Raw genomic sequence first — 23,442 nt, forward strand, 5'->3', positions numbered from 1 at the left:
AGGTTGCTCCAAGCCCCTGTGTCCAGCCTGGCCTTGAACACTGCCAGGGATGGGGCAGCCACAGCTTCTCTGGGCACCCTGTGTCAGCGTCGCAGCACCCTCACAGGGAAGAGCTTCTTCCTTATATCTAACCTAAATCTCCCCTGTTTAAACTTGAACCCATTGCCCCTTGTCCTATCACTACAGTCCCTGATGAAGAGTCCCTCTCTGGCATCCTTGTAGCCCCCTTCAGACACTGGAAGCTGCTCTGAGGTCTCCATGCAGCTTCTCTTCTCCAGGCTGAACAGCCCCAATGTTCTCAGCCTGTCTTCATATGGGAGGTGCTCCAGCCCCTGAGCATCCCCTTGACCAACATAAGAAAAAGGTTTTCTTTGCCCATACTGAGCGTGAAAGGCCAGGGAGGGGATGCGAGGTGTAGTGCATTCACGGAACTTCTTAGAGTGCTCCTCTCCATCACAGGAGTGCCTAGAGGCAGGCGGAGACTGCAGGGAGGTGCTTTTGGTCCAGGAGTCTCCTCTCTGTGATTGGGTGCTTCTGGCAGGGCAGCCCCAAGGTTGTAGACTGGTTTTCACGGCCAGATGGTGACACCTCTTAGGAAGCAGGACAGTGTGCTTGGCTGCCTAGGCAGCCTGGGATGGAGGGAGCAGCATGGAGAGAGGCTGGGGATGGAGGGGCTGCTCCTTGACTTTCCAGCCATGAAAAATACTGCTGTGCCAGTGTAGCGCTTCTCAAGTGACACTAGGCTTTCTGCCACTAAACACTGCATCTGCCCATGATGTCTTTTGCTGCTCCCATCCAGGCCCAGTGCCTGTGGTGTGGTCCCCCCTGCATCACGGTAGCACTGGGTGCCTGGCACCCTCACTGCTGTGGCAGGGGAGCTGCTGCCAGCTGTAAATGCTGAGAGGCAGGAAGGGAGTGCTCAGTGCTGCAGTGTCTCATCAAAGCAAACGGCAACAAAATGACCTCAAAAAAGCCCTGCTCCAGAGCACCCATCTCCCTAGGTATGGGGCAGCCGGCACTGGAGCAGGGTAGGAAAACTGCACTGAGATGCATCATAAAGACCAGGAAGATTTGTTTTTATTGCATCAAAATAAAACTCATTGTGATCAAGAGCTATTAATGAAGCTGCTAATTTGTGCCTGCTCTGCCAGGTGCTGCAAGAGGCAGATGCTGGAGGCTGGTGCAGCACATGCTGTGTCTGGCTGCCAGGGACACCCACGGCTTCCCTGCCAGCCTCAGCCCCTGTAGGTGGGTTGGTTCCTCACCAAGGACCAAAGTGCTGCTTCTCTCCCCAGCAGGCCATGCTGGGGCAGGAGCAGTCACTGCTGGGCAAACCTCTTGTACTTCCTTTGCCCCATCTCCTCCTCTGTGGGGGCTGGTGCCCTTTGCTGCCAGCTCTGGGTATGCTCCATCCTCAGCTGGACAAGGCACCCAGCACCCTGCTTGGAGCGGGGCTTGGCACAGACAACTGCAGAGGTGTTTCTAGTCTCAGCTCCTGTGCAAAGCAAATGGGAAATCAAGAGCTGGTGGCAGCCTGCAGTACAAGGCACCCTCTGGCACAGCCCTGGGCCCACTGTTCAGCTCCACTCTGCTGTGGCAGCCAGCTCTGCAGGACATGGGGTGCATCGGGACCCTCACCTTGGAGGGGAACATTCAGGGAAGACAGAGCTGTATCTTCCTGCCTGGGCCCTAGCAAGCTGGAGAGCTCTGGGGTGAGCTGCAGGGTGGTGATGCCTCCCTGGGATGCTTGTTGAGCTCCAGCGGGGTGCTAGCATGGGGCAGGAGGGCATGGCAGGGCTGGGATCTCGCTGACTCCTGGGTCCTCCTGGATCAGGATGTGGCCATGTAGAGACACAACAAAGGGACTCCACTGGCGACACAGCCAGTTGCTGGTGACACCAGCTGCCCGTGCTTCCCCAGGCAGGGGTGAGCAGTGGCAGAGCCCAGTGTGGTGGGTCCGTCTGGGAAGTGATGCTGCTGGCAGGGAGCAACAGCTGCTGCTGGGACAGCATCTCCTCGGAGCCAGAAAACCTCCATCCTGGCCCTTTGGCATGTGGATGATGGCGCAAAGCAAGCAAGCCCATGGCCAGTCTCCAGCCCGTAGGCTGGTTACAGCTTTCTAGGGTGGCAGGAGGTGACAAACAGAGCTTGTGACTTCCCTTTGTCCCAGTGCATGGGACTGTACGTCAGGTACTTGGCAGAGCAAGGACTGTGTGTACAGACAAAAGCTATGGGCATGGTGGCTGGGAGGCAGGAGCCTCCGAACACCTCTGCTGGAGGAAGGTACATGCTTTCCCCTGCAGAGTGACATGGCCTTGGTTGCACAGGGAGTCTCATGCAGGCACTGCATGATTCAGGGGACCAGGGGCAGCCCCACAGCCACCATCCTGCTGTACCAGCAGCTTTCAGGGACCGGCTGAGACAGTCCCTCATGGCGAGCTAGTGCCGGGGTCTGACAAGGGCGCAGGCAGCACCCAGGGCTCCAGAGAGGGCTGGCCCAAAAGCAGGGACCCCAGGGTGCACCCCGAGCCTGGCTGCCTTTCATAGCCCCGGAGGCTCCACTTCCTCACCGCCCTTTGTATTCCGAGCACAAGCGCCATTGACATGGGGTTGGAGCGAAGCCACACATTCCTCCGCCTGGGCCAGGGCCTTTGTGGCCCCGTTTTCCAGGGCGAAAGTCCACTCCCTCTGTGTTCCCGGTGGCAGAAAGGCCCTCTTTGTGCATCTGGCAGCGTGCTCCTGCGGGGCCGGATTGGCACCGAGCAGCCCCAGCTGGGCAGGAAGCGGCAGGGAGGGGGGCGAGGGGGACCCTGACAAAGCGGTAGGGTGGGACATGCAGGGTTAAGTGTCTCCAAGCAGGCATTAACCCTCCCGCTGCTGTCAGCCTGCAGCCATGCTGCTCCATGAGGCCACCCTGGGCTGGAGGATGGTCTGAGTGGGGCAGCGCATGCGCCTCGGGGCTCAGGACACCCCGGGGTGGCTGGGACAGCATGAACTGCTCAGCAGGGCCAGACTGTGATGCAGCCATGGCCCCGCTCCTCCCCACAGCAGAGGGGTGCCAGGCCATCTCTGCAATGGGAGCACAGCAGCCCTTGCTTGCTGCCAGGAGCACCTGCTGCATGCCCGGTTGTCACCCAGCCACTCTGTTGGCCCTGAGCTGACCCCCTGTGTGAGCCTGGCTCAGAAGGCAGCGCAGCCCAGGTCAGGGCCAGGTATGGGCTGGAGTGCTGGCTCCTTGCAGGGGTCCAAGCACATCAATGTCTTCTCCATGCTGCATCCCACACTGCAGTGCTGGAGTGCGGGAACAGCACTGTGAGCTTCCTCTGCTCCTTGCCTGTCTTCCAGGTCTCTTCCAGAGAGCCATCATCCAGAGCGGCTCTGCGCTCTCCAGCTGGGCAGTGAACTACCAACCCGTGAAGTACACCAGTATGCTGGCCGACAAGGTGGGTTGCAACGTGCTGGACACAGTGGACATGGTGGACTGCCTGCGGCAGAAGAGTGCCAAGGAGCTGGTGGAGCAAGACATCCAGCCAGCTCGCTACCATGTGGCCTTTGGGCCGGTCATTGATGGGGATGTGATCCCAGATGACCCAGAGATCCTAATGGAGCAAGGCGAGTTCCTCAACTACGACATCATGCTGGGGGTCAACCAAGGCGAGGGGCTGAAGTTCGTGGAGGGCGTGGTGGACCCTGAGGATGGTGTCTCAGGCAGCGACTTCGACTACTCAGTCTCCAACTTTGTAGACAACCTGTATGGCTACCCTGAGGGAAAGGACACCTTGCGGGAGACCATCAAGTTCATGTACACAGACTGGGCTGACAGGGACAACCCTGAGACACGTCGCAAGACTCTGGTGGCCCTCTTCACTGACCACCAGTGGGTAGAGCCATCAGTGGTGACGGCCGACCTGCATGCCCGCTATGGCTCCCCAACGTACTTCTACGCCTTCTACCACCACTGCCAGAGCCTGATGAAGCCTGCGTGGTCTGACGCGGCCCACGGGGATGAGGTGCCTTACGTGTTCGGGATCCCCATGATTGGCCCCACAGACCTCTTTCCCTGCAACTTCTCCAAGAACGACGTCATGCTCAGCGCCGTGGTGATGACCTACTGGACCAACTTTGCCAAGACAGGGTGAGTGGGGATGGGTGCTGTGCCTGGGTGGTCTGCGCTCACTGCAGCTGCACCCCTTGGGGCTGTTCGGGGGGGGTGCCCTGCCTGGTATGAAACGCTGAAGCCCCTGTGCCCAGAGGTTCATGTGCTGCACCTCCAGCGGGGTCAGGGCACAGAGAAAAGCTGAGCACACGGCCAGCCCCTGGGGCAGGACCCCGCCAAGCACCGGAGTGGGGAGGTTGGTTGGCCACTGGTTATCGTGCGTGAGACTTGGTCAGGATTGGAGTGCTGTCCAGCTATGCAGGACCTTTCACCAGCCCACCCTGTGCCACCACTGGCAAAGGTCCCCCCAGCTTCCATCTCTGTGTCTGTCTCTCCTTCCTCATCTCTCTGGTTTTCCCAGTGCTAGCTCTGTTTTGCCTGTGTTTTTCAGGGACCCCAACAAGCCCGTCCCCCAGGACACCAAGTTCATCCACACCAAGGCGAACCGGTTTGAGGAGGTGGCCTGGTCCAAGTACAACCCCCGTGACCAGCTGTACCTGCACATAGGGCTGAAGCCACGGGTACGTGACCACTACCGGGCCACCAAGGTGGCTTTCTGGAAGCACCTGGTCCCCCACCTGTACAACCTGCACGATATGTTCCACTACACCTCCACCACCACCAAAGTGCCACCCCCTGACACCACGCAGAACTCCCACATCACCCGCCGTCCCAATGGCAAGATCTGGACCACCAAGCGCCCTGCCATCTCACCTGCCTACAACAGTGACAACGGGAAGGAGAAGTGGAGCCCGGAGCAGGAGGCAGGCACCCTGCTCGAGAGCCCCCGTGACTACTCCACGGAGCTGAGCGTCACCATCGCTGTGGGCGCCTCCCTTCTCTTCCTCAACGTGCTGGCCTTTGCCGCCCTCTACTACCGCAAAGACAAGCGCCGGCAGGACACGCACCGGCAGCCCAGCCCCCAGCGTGGCGCCGCCAACGACATGGCCCATGCGCCTGATGAGGAGATGCCGTCCTTGCAGGTGAGCCAGGGCCACCACGAGTGCGAGGCTGTGCCACCTCACGATGCCCTGCGCCTGGCTGGTCTGCCCGACTACACCCTCACCCTGCGCCGCTCTCCAGACGACATCCCGCTCATGACCCCCAACACCATCACTATGATCCCCAACTCGCTGGTGGGGCTGCAGACCCTGCACCCCTACAACACCTTCACCGCCGGCTTCAACAGCACGGGCCTCCCGCACTCACACTCCACCACGCGGGTATAGCCGCCTGCCGCCCGCGCACACGCATGCACGCACGCACACGCACGCACAGACACTGGCAGAGGGACTGCCGGGGCCAGCGGAGCTCCCCGGGCAGAGGGGCAGTGCCGTGGATGGTGTGGCTCTGCAGCCGGAGACCTGCGGGGTCCCAGCGCGGCTGATGCCCCACTCCCCGCCCCCAGCGCTTTCTTTCGTTCCTATCTAACTTTCGAGAAGTGCTTTGACTCTCCCTGCTCCCCCACGGGTCGCCCTGGGGCGCTGCTGGGATGCAGGGGGGACACAGCGTAGCCCCTGCGCCTATGCACTGGCACAGGCAGGCAGGAGGGGACTCTGCTGGCAGCAGCCACAGGGCTCCCTGCATCAGGGCTGTGCCTCCCCCCAGGGCAATCACATCCCCAGCGCTCTGCCTGCTACGCACCCCTGGATGCATGAGGAGCGAGAAGTGGGGCTGGGCATCCCATCAGCTGGTGTGCAGCATCCTCGGGCAGCTTGGCATCCCCAGTGCCCTGGAATCAGCTCCTTGCCTGTGTCGAGAAGCGGCCGTGGGCCATGGTGCTATAGGCAGAGGGAGCAGCCAGGGCCCAGAGACCCGGCCTCATGCTGGGTGTGGGCGCTGGGGCTGGTGCGGGGGGCTGAGGACCCTGGGGACCCTGGACACAGGGCCCCGGGCTGGAGACTTGGCACATCCACCCTTCTTTGCACTGCAGAGAATCTCTTTTGTGTCAGTTGTTTCTCTTTGCAGAGACGTTTTTTAAGCAGATCTTTAGTTCTTTACACAACTAACGGAGTCGCCGCGTTTTGTCCTTTGTAAAGATTTTAAAACCAAGTGTTCTTGATACAAAATAAAAAGCCAGTTGGAAGCCAGCGTGTGCACACGGTGCTGGCGCCCCACGGCCCCCGCGGGCACCAGGCAGGGCGCTGCCTCCTGCCCTCTTTTGTATTTTTGATATTCTCCCTCCTCTGTTGCCCGTGCCCGCGTGTCTCAGCCAAACAGCCAACCTGATGGGCTGGCCTGCGGACACCCATGGCCCCAGCCCACCCTGCTGCCACCACAGCCCCTGCCACCCACCACCCTGCGTGGGCATCACCTGCTGTGAGCACCATCTGCCCACACCCCGAAAACCAGGGCAGATCCTCAGCACCATGTCCCAGTGCTCCCCAGCCTGCCCTGCTCCATTGGGAGCATCCCACATCTCTTCACCCCTGCCCCCAGGCCATGCTGTGCCCTCCCTGCCCGTCAGTGGTTTGCAGCCTGCAGCAGGGTGTGCAGCACTGTGGGGGCTGGCAGGGTTAGGGTGAAGCTGCTCACCAACAGCGACTCTGCCTCCTGCCTTGCTTCTGCTGGGGCCTTCCCCCCATGGTGGGGTGACTCCAGCTCTGACATCTGGGGCATGTGGCTGGGATAGAGCAGGGCTGCTTGAGTGGGCAACTGGGGGTGATGGGGCTGAGACACCCACTGGGCTGGTGGTGGCCATGGAACCGCACATAACTGCGGGTGGCAGGGCTCAAGGCTTTGGTGCATCTGGGTGTGGGAGCCCACATGGGGCAGCCCAGTCTCAGCTCCCCCCATGATGGGCACTGGCCCCCAGGGCCTGGAGAGGCAGGAGGAAGGGCCGGGTCCTGTGGGACACCATAGCTCGTCCCTGTGCAGTCGGTCCGGCTGGCAGACGCTGCCAGAGCTGGCGGCCGTGACGCACCGGTGCCGGCTGGCCCTACAACCTGGGGCCAGCGCACCCCGGCCCTGCACCCTGCCACGGCCCCAGGCAAGGCTGAGGATCCTCATTGGAGAATGTATTTATACCCTGTCACCCGTGCAAAGTAACAAATTCCAAATAAAACAGAAGTGATATTTTTAATAGTAGTGTGTCTTCACGTCTTCTTGGAGTGTGCAGGGGCTGGGGGCTCCCAGGCTGGGTGGGGGGCCATGGCTGTGCCCACTGGCAGAGGGTCCAGACAGCCCCCATGTCTGTGGCACCCACACTGCGGATGCAGCAGGAGGATCCTGGGATCACCCCAGCACAGCACCCATGCAAGCCAGCACCGCGGGACCCGGCTTGCTGCAGTGGGGGGGGGTTCCCGCATGCCCCCAGCCCTGCTGCCCCACCACTATGTGGGATCTCATCTTCCCCTACCCCCCATCTTTCCCAACCCAGCTCCCTTCCCCCTGCTTGCCAAACAGAAAAGCTGCTGGTTTCATTTCTTTTTAATGTAATTTCAACTGGAGTTGCCATGGAAACCAGGCATGGGGCCTGAATTGCCTGCAGGCAGCATGCAGGCAGCAGAGCCAGGGCTGAGCCCCGAGCCGGGGGGCAGGGGGCAGGCGAGGGGCAGCGAGGACTGCATGGGGGGCTCTGCCCTGTTGTCCTGCGGGCCCACTGCAGCTACAGTGCCACTGGCACACGTCACCCCGCCCAGCACCGTGCTCCAGCCCCTGTGCCGGATCCCCCCAGTGCTGCCCGATGTGGGGGTCCCGCAGCCCCTGCCAGCCTGTGCCCTGTGCTCTGGAGCTGTAGCACATGGCCGGCAGCATGGGCATGGCCTGGGGGCATCAGCCTGGGATGGTGATGGACCCCTCACCATGGGGCAGATGGGGAGGGCAGGGAAGGTGCCAGTGGCGGGCAGGCTGCCATGCCATGCTGTGCCACCAAGGGCAGGGACACTGCAGGGCGGTAGCCACAGAACCGAGCTGTGATGAGGCTCTGATGGGCCAATGGGACTCCTGCCCAGGGCTTGGGGCTGCCTTCCCCTGGGCTTTTCCATGCCAACAGAGAGAACTGCTCCCTGCAAGCTCAGCTCTCTGGGCAAGGGAGAGCTGCCCACCTGAACCAAGACCTGCAGCGCCTTGCAGTGCTGCCCCAACTGCTGGCCCCTTTGGTCCAAACCACCTGGCAGCCCCAGGGCTGCCATCCCAGTGCCCTCCATTGCAGCCACCAAGTGCCCCTGTCTAGTGACCAGCTGGGAGACAAACCAAGGTGAAAAACCCGCATCAGGCCACAGGGTCAGGTTTCCTTATAGAAATGCTGATGCTCTGCAGCACAGCTCCAACAACAGCCCCCTTGCCATGTTGCAAGCAGCAGGGCCAGCCCTGCCTGGTGACCAGTGGCCCATCCAGGTGATGCTGGCATCATCAGCTGCCTATGCTGTGGTGCCTAGTGCCCTCTTGAAGGGGAGATGCCTCCCTGCCCCACAATAGGGGATTGCCCTGCCCTTCTGTCCCCCCCTCCTCAACCTTGCACAGCCCTAGCTGCCTGCTGTCCCTGTGTTCCAGCACGGCCACCCCAACTAGGACCCCAAGAGGAATCTGGTGACAGATGACATGTTGCTATTATGCTACTTCTTTGCAAAACTCCTGAGCCTGCCATCTGCCCAGGGTGTCCTTGACCATCAGCAGTGTATCTTTGGAGACCTGACAAAGCCCAGGGGACACAGTGCCCCAGAGGGTACATGTGTGATGATTGTGGGACATCCTCAGCTTCAGAGGACATTGCCAGAGAAGCTGTGGCTGCCCCATCCCTGGCAGTGTTCAAGGCCAGGTTGGACACAGGGGCTTGGAGCAACCTGCTCTAGTGGAAGGTGTCCCTGCCCGTGGCAGGGGGCTGGAACTGGATGAGCTTTAAGGTCCCTTCCAATACAAATGCCCTTCCCAGTACAGGTAACTCGAACCAGAGGGGTTTGTCTCTCTGAGGATGGCAGCCTTGATCCAGGGATGCCTGTCCTGCCATCAGCTCAAGCCTGAACACCTGGTGGCCCCTACACCATCCACATCCATACACACACACACACCATCCACCATCCACAGTCATACAGGCTGGCAGCAAGGCTGAGCCATGCTTGGGGCCGCCCCTGCCCCGGGCAGGCCAGCAGGAGCAAGGGGGCTCTGAGAGCCTGCTCTGCAGCACCCATTGCCTCCTGGCAGCAGAGATGTTTCAGCAATGGTTGGAACTGGGCTTCCTCGCAGGCTGCTGGGCTCTGAGGTCTCTCCCTAGCAAGGTGCCAGCAGCTGCATCACTCTGGTCCTGCTGTCCGGATGTTGGCTCAGCCCTGCCCATCTCATCAGCTTGTCTGTGTGTGCCATGCCCACGTCCTCGAGCTCTTCGCTTGCAACTTCAGACACCCAATTAACCTCCCAATTAATGTCATTAACAAAGAGCCCGTTTCTGGTCCATGTGGGCACAGACGGGGCAGTTTTCTGCTCACTGGAGGCAGCGCCAGCTCCAGGCTTCGTACGGCCTGTCCTTGACCGGTGGCTTTTGCACAACCGCTTTGCAAACGGGTGGCAGTGCCAGAGGCTGGGCCCGGAGGTCAGCGGCCGCCCTGGGCAGGGGAGGGTGCTGCCCGCTCCCTCCCATCTCCGGCGCTCCTGGTCCTCCTGTAACCTCCCGCTGAGGACAGCAGGCAGGAGCGGGCGGCAGCGGGCAGGCAGCGGGCAGGAGCGGGCAGCAGCGGGCAGGAGCAGGCAGCAGCGGGCAGGAGAGGGCAGCAACGGGCAGGCAGCGGGCAGGAGCGGGCAGCAGCGGGCAGGAGCGGGCAGCAGCGGGCAGCCAGCGCCTCCCTCCTCCCGCTGCGACGGGTTTTTTCCCGTTTTTAGGGTGTTTTGGCGCCCACTCCCACGCGTTGAACTCGGCGGGCGCGCGCTGCCCCACCGCACCCTCGGCCTCGCCCCGCAGCGCCCCCTGCTGCCGCGGCGGGCGCGGCCGGCGACCACCAACCCGCCGGCCTCGCTGCCCCCGGACCACCCAGCCTGGCTCCCAGCACCCCGAGTACTCCCCCCCAGCCTGACTCCTGCACCCCCCTCCAAATCCCCCAGGGCCCACCAGTCTGACGCCCCCCCCCAAGACCCTCCAGTGCCCTCTCCCCTCCCTGGCCCCTCTAGCCCCTTGGCCATACTGTCCCCTCTGTCTTCTCCCCGACACTTCCCAGCCGCATCCCCACACCCCGCTCCGGGCAGGTCCCCCTCGGTCCTGCAGCACTTCCCGAGCCCCGGGAGCGCGGCCCAGGGCGGTGCCAGCGGCTGCGGCCGCTCCCGCTGCCTCTGGGCGCTGCTGACTCAGCCGGTGGCTTATCGCGGGCCGAGATTGCGGCCTCGTCCGGCCCCACCCGCCCCGCATCCGCCCGGCCACCCCTGGTCCCCGCTGTCCCCCACACCCGCCACACTGCGGAGGGACCCCCGTCGCCTCCACCGCCCCACGGTACCACCCCGCCGTCCTCATGCGGGGGGTTCCGTGCGGGGGGTTCCGTGCGGGATCCCCACAGCCCACCTCGGGGCAGGGTCGCCACGTCCCGGCGCCTCGCAGGGTGCTGGGCGGCGGGACCTTGGAGCGGGCCGTTAGCCCGGTTAATAGTTGACCGGCTGTTTGCCTTCTCCCCGCGGCGCTTTTACATGTTAAATCTGGGTGCTGGTGGCTTCCCGGGGACCAGCCGGCAGTCTGCAGCGGCAGATCAAGGTGCTCCTGGTGCTGGGGCTGCCAGGAGCCGCCCCCCAGGGTGCAGAGCGGGGCCCCGCCGCGGGGCATGTGCGGAGTTCGCGGGGCATGTGGCAGGGAGGACACGTACAGCGGGGATCGCGGCGGGAGGGATCTGAGAGCTTCTGAGGAACCACCCGCACAGGGGCTGTCCCGTGAGGTGCCTCGGCTGAGCCCGGCCGGACACAGCGGCGGTGTTTACTTGGCAGGGAGCAGGTCCTGGAAGGAGCGAGGCTGTTTGGGAGGGGGGGGTGACGCGCCGCAGGGTAGTATAAAGTCCAGGGTGCTGTGCTGCAGGCTGAGGCCACTGCGCTCCCCAAGAGATTTGCCTGTCCTGGCGCTGAGGTGAGAGCCTGGGGGGCACGGCACCGCTGCGGCGCTGGCCACACGCCTCCCGATTGAGGGGCACTGGGGGGGTCCAGGGTGGGGGCCTCAAAGGGCTTGGCCGTGGGCCGGGGAGGGCAGAGCCAGGAGTGCTGGAGCTCTGGTGAGCGGGAAGCAAGGAGCAAAGCTTGGCTGGGGCACCTACTGTCCTCCCCGCAGCTCCACCAGAGGGACTTTGCCCACCACCGTTCCTGCAGCTCCAGGCACTCGCATCCTGGGCTGAGGGGTGAAGGTACCATTGGGGTGGCATTGTTGCCCCACCAACCTGCAGGTCCCCAACTGGTAGATTTTGCTGGATGTGCTGCTCCTCACTTGAGGCTGGTACAGAACCCAAGGGACATGTGTCACAGAGGGGAGATTTAGATTAGACATTAAACAGAAGCTCTTCCCTATGAGGGTGCTGAGGCGCTGGCACAGGGTGCCCAGAGAAGCTGTGGCTGCCCCATCCCTGGCAGTGTTCAAGGCCAGGTTGGACACAGGGGCTTGGAGCAACCTGCTCCAGTGGAAGGTGTCCCTGCCCATGGCAGGGGCATGGAACTGGATGAGCTTTAAGCTCCCTTCCAACCCAAACCAGTCCGGGATTCTATGGCACGGCACCATCCTCTCAAGGATGGAGCACCAGCTCCAAGGGGCATGGGGTCTGCAAGCACAGGGAGTGCTGCCCCCACCAGCATGTCCAAGCAGTGGGGCAGCAAGTGGCCCCTGTCCCAGGAGAGGAGTACAGCTTCTGTGGCACATAGCTCCCAGCCCTGTGTGCAGCCCCTGTCAGCACACAGCCAGCATCACCCCAGTGGGCTTTTTTCCATGTCCCCAACAGGACAGGGCATGTGTGGGGCAGCTCCACCACCCTGACAGCCACGCTGCTGGCACCAATCCCCTGGCAGCAGAGCCTCAAGAGCATGGGGGACCCACAGGAGCTGTACCCAGCGCACCCAGCCCCACAGGTCCCCACAGACTGCTCAGCACCATGCTGGGGAGCAGCCAGACTCCAGCTCCAGTCATGATTCCCCGTGCCATCCCTGCAGGGTGGGCATGCAGCAGGGTGTCCATCCAGCCCGGTGGTGCCTGTGGCACAGGTCCTGATGGGCAGAGTGATGAGCACCCTACAGCTAGTGGTTGGGGGAGATCATGGCCGGCGTGGGGCCAGGGGGGAGCGGGTGTGGGGCTGTGTGGAGGGAATGCGGCACACAGGCACTTTGTTTGGCCGGGGTGGGCGGAAGTCAGGGTGTTGGATCTGAATGCTAAAGTGTGTTGTTCAGGGGCCGATAAAGGCCTCATTGTATGTAAATAGTTTATAAAGCAGCATATGACTTCCAGTGCAGGGCAGTGGCGGATAGAGACGAGGGCAGGCGGAGCAGAGATCTCCGGTGGGAGACATGAGACCTTAGAGGGGCCATTTGGGGCAGCTCGCGAGGACCCTTTCTCACTGGCAGGTATGCGCTGCCGGGACCCTCCACGCCAGGGGTGGCTGGGGACAGGTCCCAGCCTCGTGCTCAGGGTGGGAAGCAGCTCCCGGGGCTGCTCAGTGCTGGTGGGTGGTCCTGGCAGGGTGATGGGGTCTGTGCTTGGGATATGGGGTCACCCCATGCCCCCCAGGCAGGGACGGCACTAAGAGGGTGGCAATGCATGGCTGCACTGGGCAGCCTGCCAGCTTGAGGCTCCTCGACCCCACTCCTGCAGGGAATGGGGAGACGAGAGAAGAGAGGCGCTGGTGCAGAGGAGCCTGTGCAGGTCTTTGGGTCCATCGCTAGCAGAGAGCTCAGTGCTGGGTGCGGATCGGGCATCCCTGCAAAGGTGTGGGAGCTTCACCCCCATCCTCTGCGGCAGCCGTGGGTTAGGATCCCTATGGCAGTGTGGGGTGGCAGGGCAGGAGCAGCTGGCACCAACCTGTGTCCTGCCTGCCCTGAGCCGTGTCAGCAGCAGGAGCCACGCTGCGGTCTGTCTATCTTGCTGTCTACCTACCAGGGCTGCGGCAGTCCACTGCTCCCTCCTGGAGCTGCTGCCACCAGGGCTGGGACATGGCAGCTCAGCCAGGGCCCCTTCCCGCTCCTAACGCTGTCTCTTGCTGCTCACTCCTGCAGACGTGAGGAACGATGAACTGGGCTGGCCTGTACACAGTGCTGAGCGGGGTGAACCGCCACTCCACCGCCATCGGGCGCATCTGGCTCTCCGTCATCTTCATCTTCCGGATAATGGTGCTCGTGGTGGCAGCAGAGAGCGTGTGGGGGGACGAGAAGTCTGCCTTCACCTGCAACACCCAGCAGCCTGGCTGCAACAGTGTCTGCTATGACCACTTCTTCCCTATCTCCCATATCCGTCTGTGGGCCCTGCAGCTCATCCTCGTCACCACGCCAGCCCTCCTCGTGGCCATGCACGTGGCCTACCAGCAGCATCAGGAAAAGAAGCTGCTGGTGCTGACGGGGCATGCAGATCCCAAGCACATGGAGGAGGTGAAGAAGCACAAGATGCGCATAGCGGGTTCACTGTGGTGGACGTATGTCTGCAGTGTGGTCTTCAGGCTGCTCTTCGAGGCTGTGTTTATGTACATCTTTTACATGCTCTACCCGGGCTACCAGATGATGCGGCTGGTCAAGTGCGAGGCTTACCCCTGCCCCAACACCGTTGACTGCTTCATCTCCCGGCCCACAGAGAAGACCATCTTCACCGTTTTCATGCTGGTCACCTCCAGCATATGCATTGTCCTCAACATGGCAGAGCTGGTCTACCTGGTGGTGAGGGCCTGTGCCCGCCGAGGCCAGCACAACTCCAACCCCTCGTCAGGGAAGGGCTCCTTCTATGGGCACAAGCTCTCCTCTGAGTACAAGCAGAACGAGATCAACCAGCTGTTGACGGAGCAGGACGGCTCCCTCAAGGACATGCTGCGCCGCAACCCCGGGCTGCAGGAGAAGGGCGACCGCTGCTCTGCCTGCTAGGGCTAGCATTGTGGAGGCCCCAGCCCTTGCCCCTGCCCCAAAGCTGCCCCATGGCCCTGTGCTGTCCCTGTCCCTGAGGCACAGCATCCCTCAGGTGCCGGTCTGGCCCTTCTGGATGTCCAGGAGGGCATCTGGGGCCATTAAATCTCCATTCTCAGGCACTGCCTCCCTCCTTTCTGCTCTGGATGGGACATGCCAGGGGCTTGGGTGCCAGTGTAGGGTGCTTGCCCCTGCACACTAGCCTAGATGGGTGCCCCCAGGGGCTGTGGCTGCTGCAGTGCCCGGGTTGGGCCATGGCCATGGTGCCCTGGCAGCTATCGTGCAGGAGCAAGTGTCCCCTGGGTGGCATTGAGCAGTGTCCAAGGGCTCGCGCTCTCCCAGCACCAGCCCCTGCAGCCCCAAATATATTTAGAAAAGTGCCCAGACCAAAAATAGAGGTAAAATGTTTCTGCAGTGGCTGTTTCATCTGCCAGTCACTGTGAAAGCCACCAATGGGGCACACAGCTGCCTCATGCCCCCATAACCCTGCACCTATCAAGAGACAGGCAGAGCCAGGCGGACCCATCTGCATCCCACTGAGGAGCCAGGGACCAGCTGGGAAGGGGCCTTGCAGCACCCACGCCACCTTGCCAAGGGGAGCTGACAGCGCGGGAGCAGTGGGCTCTGCCCCACGTGCCGGCCAACGGTGAGGGGTCCCCATGCCACATTGCCACCACGGTGCTCCCAGCTTGGCGGGACTGCTTTCTGCCGTAGGTCTTTGCTCCTGCTGCCCTCCCCACGACAGGTTAGGGGGTCCCATGGGATGTAGGGTGAGGACACCCCAGGGGCAGCCTTGGGTCAGGTCCCTGCCTGGCCACGGGATGGGGTGGTGGCTCGGTGGGGTGTGGAGTGGTCACGTCTGGAGAGCGGCTGTCTTGTAGGGCACGGCGGCGCATGCCATGGGGGACTGGAGCCTGCTGGGGCGGCTGCTGGAGAATGCCCAGGAACACTCCACGGTGGTGGGGAAGGTCTGGCTCACTGTTCTCTTCGTCTTCCGCATCCTGGTGCTGGGGGCGGCCGCTGAGCGAGTCTGGGGTGATGAGCTGTCTGGCTTCTCCTGTGACACACAGCAGCCCGGCTGCCAGAACGCCTGTTATGACAGCACCTTCCCCATCTCCCACCTCCACTTCTGGGTCCTGCAGATCATCTTTGTCTCCACTCCCAGCCTCATATATCTGGGCCACATCCTGCACCTGGTGCACCTTGAGGAGAAGGCACAGCAGCAAGCGGTGGCACGGGCCGTCAGCGGGGCCCGGCGGCAGCGCTCGAGGCAGCCCCGGCTCCCTGCAGGGGACATGCGGGGACGGGTCTGCATGCGGGGAGCCATCCTGAGGACATATGTCTGCAATGTTGTCTTCAAGGCTCTCTTGGAGGTGGGCTTCATTGTGGGCCAGTATGCCTTGTATGGGTTCCAGCTGAAGCCCCTCTACACCTGCAGCCGCTGGCCCTGCCCCAACACCGTCAACTGCTACATCTCCCGACCCACCGAGAAGACCATCTTCATCCTCTTCATGCTGGGGGTGGCCTGCGTGTCCTTGCTGCTCAACATGGTGGAGATCTACCATCTGGGTTTCACCAAGTGCTGGAAGGGGCCAGGCCCCAAGTCCCACGTCACCCTGCCCGGCAGCAGCAGCCCCACAGCTCCTGGCAGAACTCCCCCCAGCCTCACACCCCTGAAGAAGGGGGGTGCATGGCTAGGGGTGGCCAGTGGGTCCCACAGGAAGGTGCGAGGGGCAGACCTGGCAGTGTGAACAGGGCCTGATAGGATGCTCTGCGATGGGCAGTGCATGGGTGGCCACAGTGGTGGCTCTGTCTCTGGGCCCTGCCAGGCTTGTGACGTGGACCCCAGAGCCGGCATGAGATGGGCTCCGTGAACATGGCTGAGCCGCACCCTGTGCTCCTGGGAGCAGTGGGGCTGAGAGTAGCGCTGGGCTGGGGCCTGTCAACCCAGGGGGAGCAAATAAAACACCTACTGCATGTCATTCGCCTCCTGCTCTGCCCACGGGCACTGCGGCATTGCTCTCCAACTGGTCCATCTCATGGACAGGCTGCATGGCCATGGCAGGGCCACTGCAGCCCTATGGGCAAGGGCTGGTACACACAAGTATGGGGGCAGGAGCCATCCCAGCACACCAGAGCTGGCAGCATACCAGCGGCCAGAAAAGGTAGGAAGTGCAGGCAGGGCTGGACAGGAGCAAGATGCACAGCAGCAGTGGGACACTAGCCCTGCTCTCCTGAAGTGCCCACCCTGTCTAGTGAGGGGAAGCAGGGGCTGCCAAAAGTTTTCCGCATCTTTATTTGAAATGAATGGTTTCCAGAGACACAGGGTTAGTCCTACTGCCCTGGCATCACTACAACAAGACTGGTGAGTGGCTCACTCTCCACATGGAAACAGAGAACAGATGGCCCCGGGCCAGGGCCCAGAACAATATATACAGGCTCAATAGGAGACCCATGTACAGCTGAAGAAAACCGACCAAAACACGAGGAGGGGCAGGAGGCAGCAGCACAGCTGGGGCCAGGCTCGGGCACCCTGCTGCTGCGGGAGGGAGGGTACAGGCCAGACAGAGCTCCTTGCTTCTGCCAGCGGCTGCCTGAGCCCACAGCAGCAGCAGAGGGACCCACTGATGGCACCTTGCACCGGGGAAGGGGGGTTGGGCCAGGACAGGGCACAGTGGGGAAAGGGGAGCAGCGATGGCACAGACCCGTCTCCATCAATATTCCACCAACTCAGAAAACATTAACAAAACTGAGGGAGGTGGCCCAGTGGTGTACACAGGAGGCATCCCCTTCGGGAGGCCAGGGCTCTGCCCTCATGTTACAGCACAGGAACCTCTCCCACCCCTGGGAACAAGCCCTTTCTCTGAGACAGTAGCTCTCAGGATGCCAGGGATCCTTCCCCCGGCTCAAAACCACCATCCTGCTGCAGCAGCAGAGCTACCCTTCCTGCTGTGGCACCTGAAGCCTCCTCAGGGGATGTGAAGGGAAGGGGGGAACTAAAAACCTCAGGGCCACTGGTTCCAGACAACGCTCTTTCATATTGTGCAGTTTGGAGGGAGTAGTGTCAGGGTTGGGGGTAGGAGAGGACAGGACTTGGCAAGGGGAGCTGCCCCAGGGGCTCTGCCCCGCCGTGCTCTGGGGGCTGGCCCTGGGGAAGACGCTCACCCAGCAGCCAGGAGAGGGGGCATGACTGAGCATGGGGGCCACGTACGGAGGAGAGGCCTGTGATGAGCAGGATGGGATGTCCAAGTCCGGTAACGATGAAGGGACAGCACTGCTGCAGCACCATCCCCTCGCACGCTGCACAGCCCCCAGCCTGCAGCAGGAGGCAGAGACACGAGGCATCCAGGGCTGAGACACAGCCAGCCCAGCAGCACCTCACTCTTAGTCCATGTCATCCTCCAGACCACTGAGACGACTGTGTTCCTCATAGATCTCCCTCACGACCAAGATGCGGTTCAGCATGCTCTCCAGCATGCTCCGGTCCATGGGGATGACCGAGTACCAGAGCGGGGACTCTGCGATGCACGACCGTTCAGGCTGCAGGTAGAAGACATCGTTGCGGGTCCGCAGACTCTCAGGACTGTAGAGAGAGAGGGAGGTGAGCCCTGGGAAAGCCTTGCCTGCCCTCATGGCTATCAAGGAGGGGCTTAAGGCTTGCCACAGCCTCTCATCCTTTGGCAAGATGAGGGCACAAACTGAGTCTGCAGCTCCTTATTCAGGACCAAAGCCCCTAACCAGCCAAGCACCAGGACTCATAGCACACACTCCTGCCCGGCTGGAGAGAGGAACGTAGTGGAAGGGGGCAGAGAAAAGCATTCTCTCAACCATGGTCTATACAAGCAGTGCAGACCCTGGGCAAGGCTTCACACTCAAGTACAAATGTTTGGGGAGCAGCAGCCACTCCTCAGGGTCTCACCAAAACTGAGGTAGCCCTAAAATGGCACATGCCATTTTTTCCAGAGAAAGCCTCACCATTTGGAGAGGTAAAACTCATAGAACTTGACTGGGCATCGAAGCGGATTCATCCTGTTCTCCCGCTGCTCCAGCATTGGTACCTCCTCTTCACGTTTCCGCTTTCCAGAGCTACCATCTGCAGAGGGGGAGAAAGCAGGATCATGGCTGGGACCTGATGGGGGAAGCAGGGAGAGGGGCACAGAGATGCTCTGTCAGACCCTACCTCGGCCTTTCTTCTGCTTGGCAGGAGCGTAGTAGCGGATGCTCACCACCTTTGACATGCCACGTGCCGTGGTGCACTTGCGGGACTGGCGCACCACGTTGGTGAAGGAGAGCTGCATGTGCTCCTCTGCTGTCTGCAGCCCGAAGAACTTGGTGTTGAAGAACATGAGGGTGTTGAGGAGCACAAAGGGTGAGTAAACGCCCAGCTGCTTGCACTCCCAGAGGTGCTCCTCCTCAACACGTGAGAAAACTGTGTCTGCAATGCACAGAGGAAGAACCAGGTCACATCAACAGTGGCCTTGTGGCAATCCCTTCACCCTGCCCAGGCAAGCTAACTGCAAAAGATTGATGCTTCACAACATCTCCTTTTCCAAGAGGTCACTTCTCCAGAGCCACCAGCAGAGCTAGATGCTGGCTCTGCCCAGCCACAAGCCATGTCAGAGTGCAGCCAAACTACAGGCCAGAACCCAAATCAATCCTAACTACTCATCCCTATAGATGGCCATAAATGTATTTCAGGCGAGTGCTCCACCACATCTCAGCACAAGATGAATGAAAAGCAGCAGGCAGGACAGACATGGCCAGCTCCTGCCTAGGCACACAGCTCTGGAGCCAAATGCCTTTGCCCAGGACAACCAATATGCAGAGGCCGGACCTGTGAACTAACCACTGCCAAAACAGAACAAGGAAGGCAGCACAGACCACAGCATCATGAAAAGCCTCTGCCAGGGCTCTAAGTTAGTTTGATCACAAGGCAGCAGCACAGCAACCCTGGCCAATACATAGTACAGTGTGCAGGGTTTACCCATGTGTTGGGAACACAAACGCATGTGCCAGCATGCCTCCAGGCTTGGTATCCTCTTTGCCAAAGGGCAGAGACATCACTATAAAGTGCTGTAAAGATTCAAACTGCCCCAGGACGCAAAGCAGCCATGCTCTGCTCCCAGCTACCCTGACTCTGGGCACAAGAAGCTGCTGAGGCATAAGCAAGGCCAGCTCTGCTGTCAATATGGGTCAGTATGACCTCAAGACACAGCGGGGCTGTGCTGCCTGTACCAAGGAAGACGGTTGAGGCTGGGGGAGCACAATTAGACTGGACGAATCCAAGGCTAGAAACAAAACCTGGGTATATGTGGTGACTGAAGGTACTCTGGAGACACATACTATTTGGTAAGATCGTGGGTTGCCAGCCACTCAGGGACTTGTTCAGCTCCTGCACGAAGGTCAGGTAGTAAAGGTCTGTAAATATATTCACCATACGATTGTTCTCGAGCAGGTACTAAAAAAGACAGAACACACAGTCAAGAGAAACATGGCAGCACCTGGAATGCCAACCCATGCCAGAGAGTCCAGAGCCCACACAGAGAGCACCCCTCCTTGTAAAACCAGAGCTGCAGGGCAGAGTCCTAAAACCAGCTGCTTCCGAGAGCTGTGAGGAAAACCCTGAGGCATGACACAGCAGGCTTGGTACTGAAGAAGGGACTGAGTTTAGGGAGATCTCCCAGCCCTCCTCAGGGATGTGCAAAGCTGGGGAATAGCTGCCACCCTCCTACTGGGCTTGGGAACAAAGACTGAACGAGGCAGGCTGCTGTCCTGGGACAAGGCACTGAAGGAGAGTTCAGTGAGCCTCTCTAGCTCCCCACTCTAGATCTGACCGCCAGGTCTGGCTGTGGAGGACTTGAGGCAGCAAGCCCTCCCTCACCTGCTGAATGCCAAGGCAGAGGTAATAGATGCTGTCCGGTTCATAGCGCTCCCCATTGGGCCGTGTTATCTCCTTGACAAACTGGGCCAGGCCATAGTTGAGCTCAGCTGCTGTGCAGGCCAAGATATCTTCCTTGATCCTCATGGGCTTGGCTGAGGAGAGAAGCATGGCAGCCTCAGGCAATAGCCTGCAAGGCCAGGAGCACCTCAGCACCCCAGGACCCAGCTTCTGGGAGGTTTCTGACACTTCATCCCACCTAGACAGGGCACTTACGGCCAAAGCGTAGCTCCTCTCCCTTGCTCGTCTCTCCCCCCGCATACTTGGCTTGTACCCAGGACTTCCAGGCATTCACACCGTATGAGTAGTTCAGCACCGTGCAGCTGGGCTGGCTGCTCATTGAGTCCCGGGAACAGCTTTCAGAGAGCACCAGACGCTTCTGCCCCTGCAGAGAGGTGCACTGTGAGACTGGGCACCTACCCGGGACAGATGCAGGAGTCCTGGCCACCCCTCAGACCTGCTGACTGCCAGCTCCCTCCCCACCATACCTGTGTGCATGCCAGCAAGCATACTTGCCAACAAGACCCATTAGTTATGAGGACCACAGGCAGGGAAGAGGCCAGCTCTCACATGACCTGTGGCATTCAAAGCTCCTCTGAAGTGACAGGCAAGTATTTTCATGCAATGAGCGGCCCGCAGGCCAGGCATGCCCTAAAGGGAGAGGGCACAACCTTCCCAGCACACCAAAGCCTCTGGCACACTTCACCTCGTACACAGAATCATAAAATAGTTAGGGTTGGAAAGGACCGTAAGATCATCCAGTTCTAACCCCCTGCCATGGGCAGGGACGTCTCACGCTAGACCATGTCACCCAAGAATCCATCCAACCTGGCCTTGAACACTGCCAGGGATGGAGCATCCCAGAGACCAAGACCTTTCTGCTCCAAGCCGAAAGAGCATTAAGCAGGCAATACCCGTTGAGAGCACACCTTTCGGACAGCACGAGGCAGATCTTGCTCTGTGGACACATCATCTGGTCCCACCAGTCCACAGTCAAATAGAAAGTCCACACTGGGGTTGATGTCTAGAGGGTCTGAAAGGAAACACAGGCAGAAGGGCTCAGCTGAGACTTCTTATCCTGTCCCCTGCACTGGCCTGGTTCTTACAGCAAGATGAAGAGGGAACATGCAGCCCAACACTTCACACCCTCACCTCTGTATGGCACGAACTTTTAGCCACAGCCTAACAAAGGAAATACAGCTCTGCCAGATGATGCTAAGCTTTCTCAGACTAACCAGAGCCCCACATTCTTCCTTCTGACAGCTTTTTTCATTTGTTCATTTTTTAAACCTGAGGAACATTCCTCATGCTCTTGTGCCAGGCCAGCGTGGCACAGGCACCCCAATTCCCTGTCTTTTGCTGCTAGCATGCCTCAGCACTGCTGTGCTCCTACATGTCCCTGCCTCTTCTTCCATGGTCTGCCTGCTAATGGACACACAGCAATCCTGCTGCCTCACAGGATGTCATGTCCTGTCCAGGTCTCTCTCTTGCCTTGCTGGATCCTCTGAAATCATCATCCATAAGCACACCAGTGCCGCTACTCTGGTCTTAGTGCTGTTAAAATCACCATCTCATTCCCCCTTCTCTGCAGACCTATGTTTGCAACAGGTCAGTTAGTCTAGGCAAACACACACTCCTTCAAAAGCGGTGATCTCCTCACCCCTACTGCAAGCAGTCATCTGCAAGAACTCACAGTTCCTAGCCTCAAGCCTGGTCAGAGGGCATAGGGAGGCGAGTTCACACAGCTCTTAATGCTGCTGGCAATGGTTGGCTAAGGGCAGGGGGAGAATCCTGCTGCAGCATGAGCAGCCCTGCATGCCTGCTTCACCCAGCTCTTACTCTTAGGGAAGTCAGCCTCCAGGTCCTGGCCCGGCTCATCGAGAACATTTGCCATCTTGACAGCCATAGCCAACACATCGTCCCGTGCTGGTCCAAACAGATCACAGTCCTCCAGGAGACCCTCTGCACTTTGGTTACTCACCAGGTCTGCAATGCAAAAGCAGATCATAAACCCAACTTTCAAGAAAGTCTTGTCTGTTTTCCCTGTGGCAGCTGGGAAATGAAGTCAGGCTCCCTGCAGCAGAGCAGCCCCATGACACCTGCACTGCCCAGCTTTCCCTGGACAGCAAGGCATCTGACTTTCTTCCTCTCCCCAGCCACAGCCCTAGTCACTGGTGCTTGAGGAATGGAGCCCCCAAGTAAAAAGACCTGTGAGGTCAGGACTGCTGGTCTTCTGGCTGTGAAGCTGCTTTAGGCAAGAGACTGAACAGCCACCCGAATAAAATGTGCTGCACATGTGCCACAAGACTGGCATCCCCAAAAGGGACAGTGGCAGACACCACTGCCTGCTGCAGCTCTTCCCTCCTGGTACCTCTTCAGCAGAAGTCAAGGACTTGCTCTTTTCTGTTACCTTTTCAAAGGCTTTGGAAAGCTTTGGGAGAGCTGCAATCCAGGCAGATTATCTAGTTCCAAGAGCTGGCAAACCCCACATCATCCCAGCTGTTGAGCCAGACCAAACCATGGCAGAAACCTACCGCACAGGTCCGAGGAGGCCTTGTCCAGTTCCTCAGCCTCTGCAATCATTTCGGCCATGGCCAGGATGTCAGCCTCCAGGGGATTGGAGGGGATCTTCACCTTCAGCTCCTCAATAGTCTCCACAATCTTATCTGTGTTCTCCAGCGTGGTGGGCAGGAACATTGGCACAGGTACCTGTCAACAGCAGCACACCAGGCAGAAAACTGATACTCAGCCAACTAGTGTAAAAGCAGAGGCAGGAGAAGAGGATGAACGCAGAAGCAAGGATCAAGACAGTACGGGAACATGAGCAGGTGGAGTGTGTCGCTTACCGGGACAGGCATGGAGAAAGGCACAGGTACTTTCTGGCAGTACATATGCATAGGCACAGGCACGAAGATCGGGACGGGGATTGGCAACACAATCACCTGGGGCTTCCAGTCAGCCTCTGACAAGAGCGAAAGTACATCAGTCAGCTTGCTCCCAGCAGTTCCCCCACCCAGCCCTGCTGTGCACTGCCATGCCCCAGCCATCCAGCACCAAGCCCTTTTAGGCACCAGCTTTTATGACTCATGGGCAGAGCTGGACCAGCAGCAAGCCAGACAGCCCTGCAACAAGAGAAGCTTGGCAGAGGTGCAAGCCCTACTCTTATGTGGCCCTACTGAGAGTTGCCTTGCATATCACAGAATCACAGACTGGTTTGGGTTGGAAGGGACCTCAAAGCTCACCCAGTTCCAACCCCCTGGCACGGGCAGGGACACCTTCCACTAGAGCAGGTTGCTCCAAGCCC

At 60.2% G+C, this 23,442-nt stretch overlaps 4 protein-coding genes across 15 annotated transcripts in view; 3 read left to right on the top strand and 1 right to left on the bottom strand.

The window, feature by feature from the left end:
* Positions 1–7,238, top strand: part of NLGN3 (neuroligin 3) — a 42,470-nt gene extending 35,232 nt beyond the window's left edge. For all 6 annotated transcript variants that reach the window (XM_030474664.1, XM_030474667.1, XM_030474670.1 and 3 more), the window contains 2 exons: positions 3,346–4,135; positions 4,548–7,238. In XM_030474664.1, coding sequence (XP_030330524.1) covers positions 3,346–4,135; positions 4,548–5,385 — 1,628 coding nt within the window. In that variant the 3' untranslated portion in view covers positions 5,386–7,238. The remainder of the gene's footprint in view (positions 1–3,345; positions 4,136–4,547) is intronic.
* A 3,697-nt stretch (positions 7,239–10,935) lies between these two features.
* GJB1 (gap junction protein beta 1) lies at positions 10,936–14,322 on the top strand. 3 transcript variants are annotated; one of them, XM_030474674.2, is made up of 3 exons: positions 10,937–11,189; positions 12,546–12,661; positions 13,310–14,322. In XM_030474674.2, the coding sequence occupies exon 3, from the start codon at positions 13,322–13,324 to the stop codon at positions 14,159–14,161; it is 840 nt and encodes a 279-aa protein (XP_030330534.1). In that variant the 5' UTR covers positions 10,937–11,189; positions 12,546–12,661; positions 13,310–13,321; the 3' UTR covers positions 14,162–14,322. The 3 variants fall into 3 exon arrangements, with proteins under 3 accessions (XP_030330536.1, XP_030330534.1, XP_030330535.1); XM_030474675.2 differs by lacking the exon at positions 10,937–11,189 and adding an exon at positions 12,100–12,172; XM_030474676.2 differs by lacking the exon at positions 12,546–12,661 and having other exon boundaries at positions 10,936–11,189; positions 13,310–14,320.
* An 89-nt stretch (positions 14,323–14,411) lies between these two features.
* LOC115603083 (gap junction alpha-3 protein-like) lies at positions 14,412–16,182 on the top strand. Its single transcript, XM_030474673.2, has 2 exons — positions 14,412–14,945; positions 15,082–16,182. Exon 2 carries the CDS (start codon positions 15,100–15,102, stop codon positions 15,949–15,951), a length of 852 nt encoding a protein of 283 aa, XP_030330533.1. The 5' UTR covers positions 14,412–14,945; positions 15,082–15,099; the 3' UTR covers positions 15,952–16,182.
* A 295-nt stretch (positions 16,183–16,477) lies between these two features.
* Positions 16,478–23,442, bottom strand: part of ZMYM3 (zinc finger MYM-type containing 3) — a 34,134-nt gene continuing 27,169 nt past the window's right edge. For all 5 annotated transcript variants that reach the window (XM_030474663.1, XM_030474659.1, XM_030474662.2 and 2 more), the window contains 10 exons: positions 22,985–23,100; positions 22,673–22,847; positions 21,978–22,124; positions 21,068–21,171; positions 20,355–20,523; positions 20,082–20,233; positions 19,544–19,658; positions 18,381–18,635; positions 18,176–18,293; positions 16,478–17,783 (listed from right to left, as the gene is read on the bottom strand). In XM_030474663.1, coding sequence (XP_030330523.1) covers positions 17,585–17,783; positions 18,176–18,293; positions 18,381–18,635; positions 19,544–19,658; positions 20,082–20,233; positions 20,355–20,523; positions 21,068–21,171; positions 21,978–22,124; positions 22,673–22,847; positions 22,985–23,100 — 1,550 coding nt within the window. In that variant the 3' untranslated portion in view covers positions 16,478–17,584. The remainder of the gene's footprint in view (positions 17,784–18,175; positions 18,294–18,380; positions 18,636–19,543; positions 19,659–20,081; positions 20,234–20,354; positions 20,524–21,067; positions 21,172–21,977; positions 22,125–22,672; positions 22,848–22,984; positions 23,101–23,442) is intronic.

The sequence above is a fragment of the Strigops habroptila genome, chromosome 9, assembly GCF_004027225.2.
Source record: "Strigops habroptila isolate Jane chromosome 9, bStrHab1.2.pri, whole genome shotgun sequence".
Classification (NCBI taxonomy): Eukaryota; Metazoa; Chordata; class Aves; order Psittaciformes; family Psittacidae; genus Strigops; species Strigops habroptila.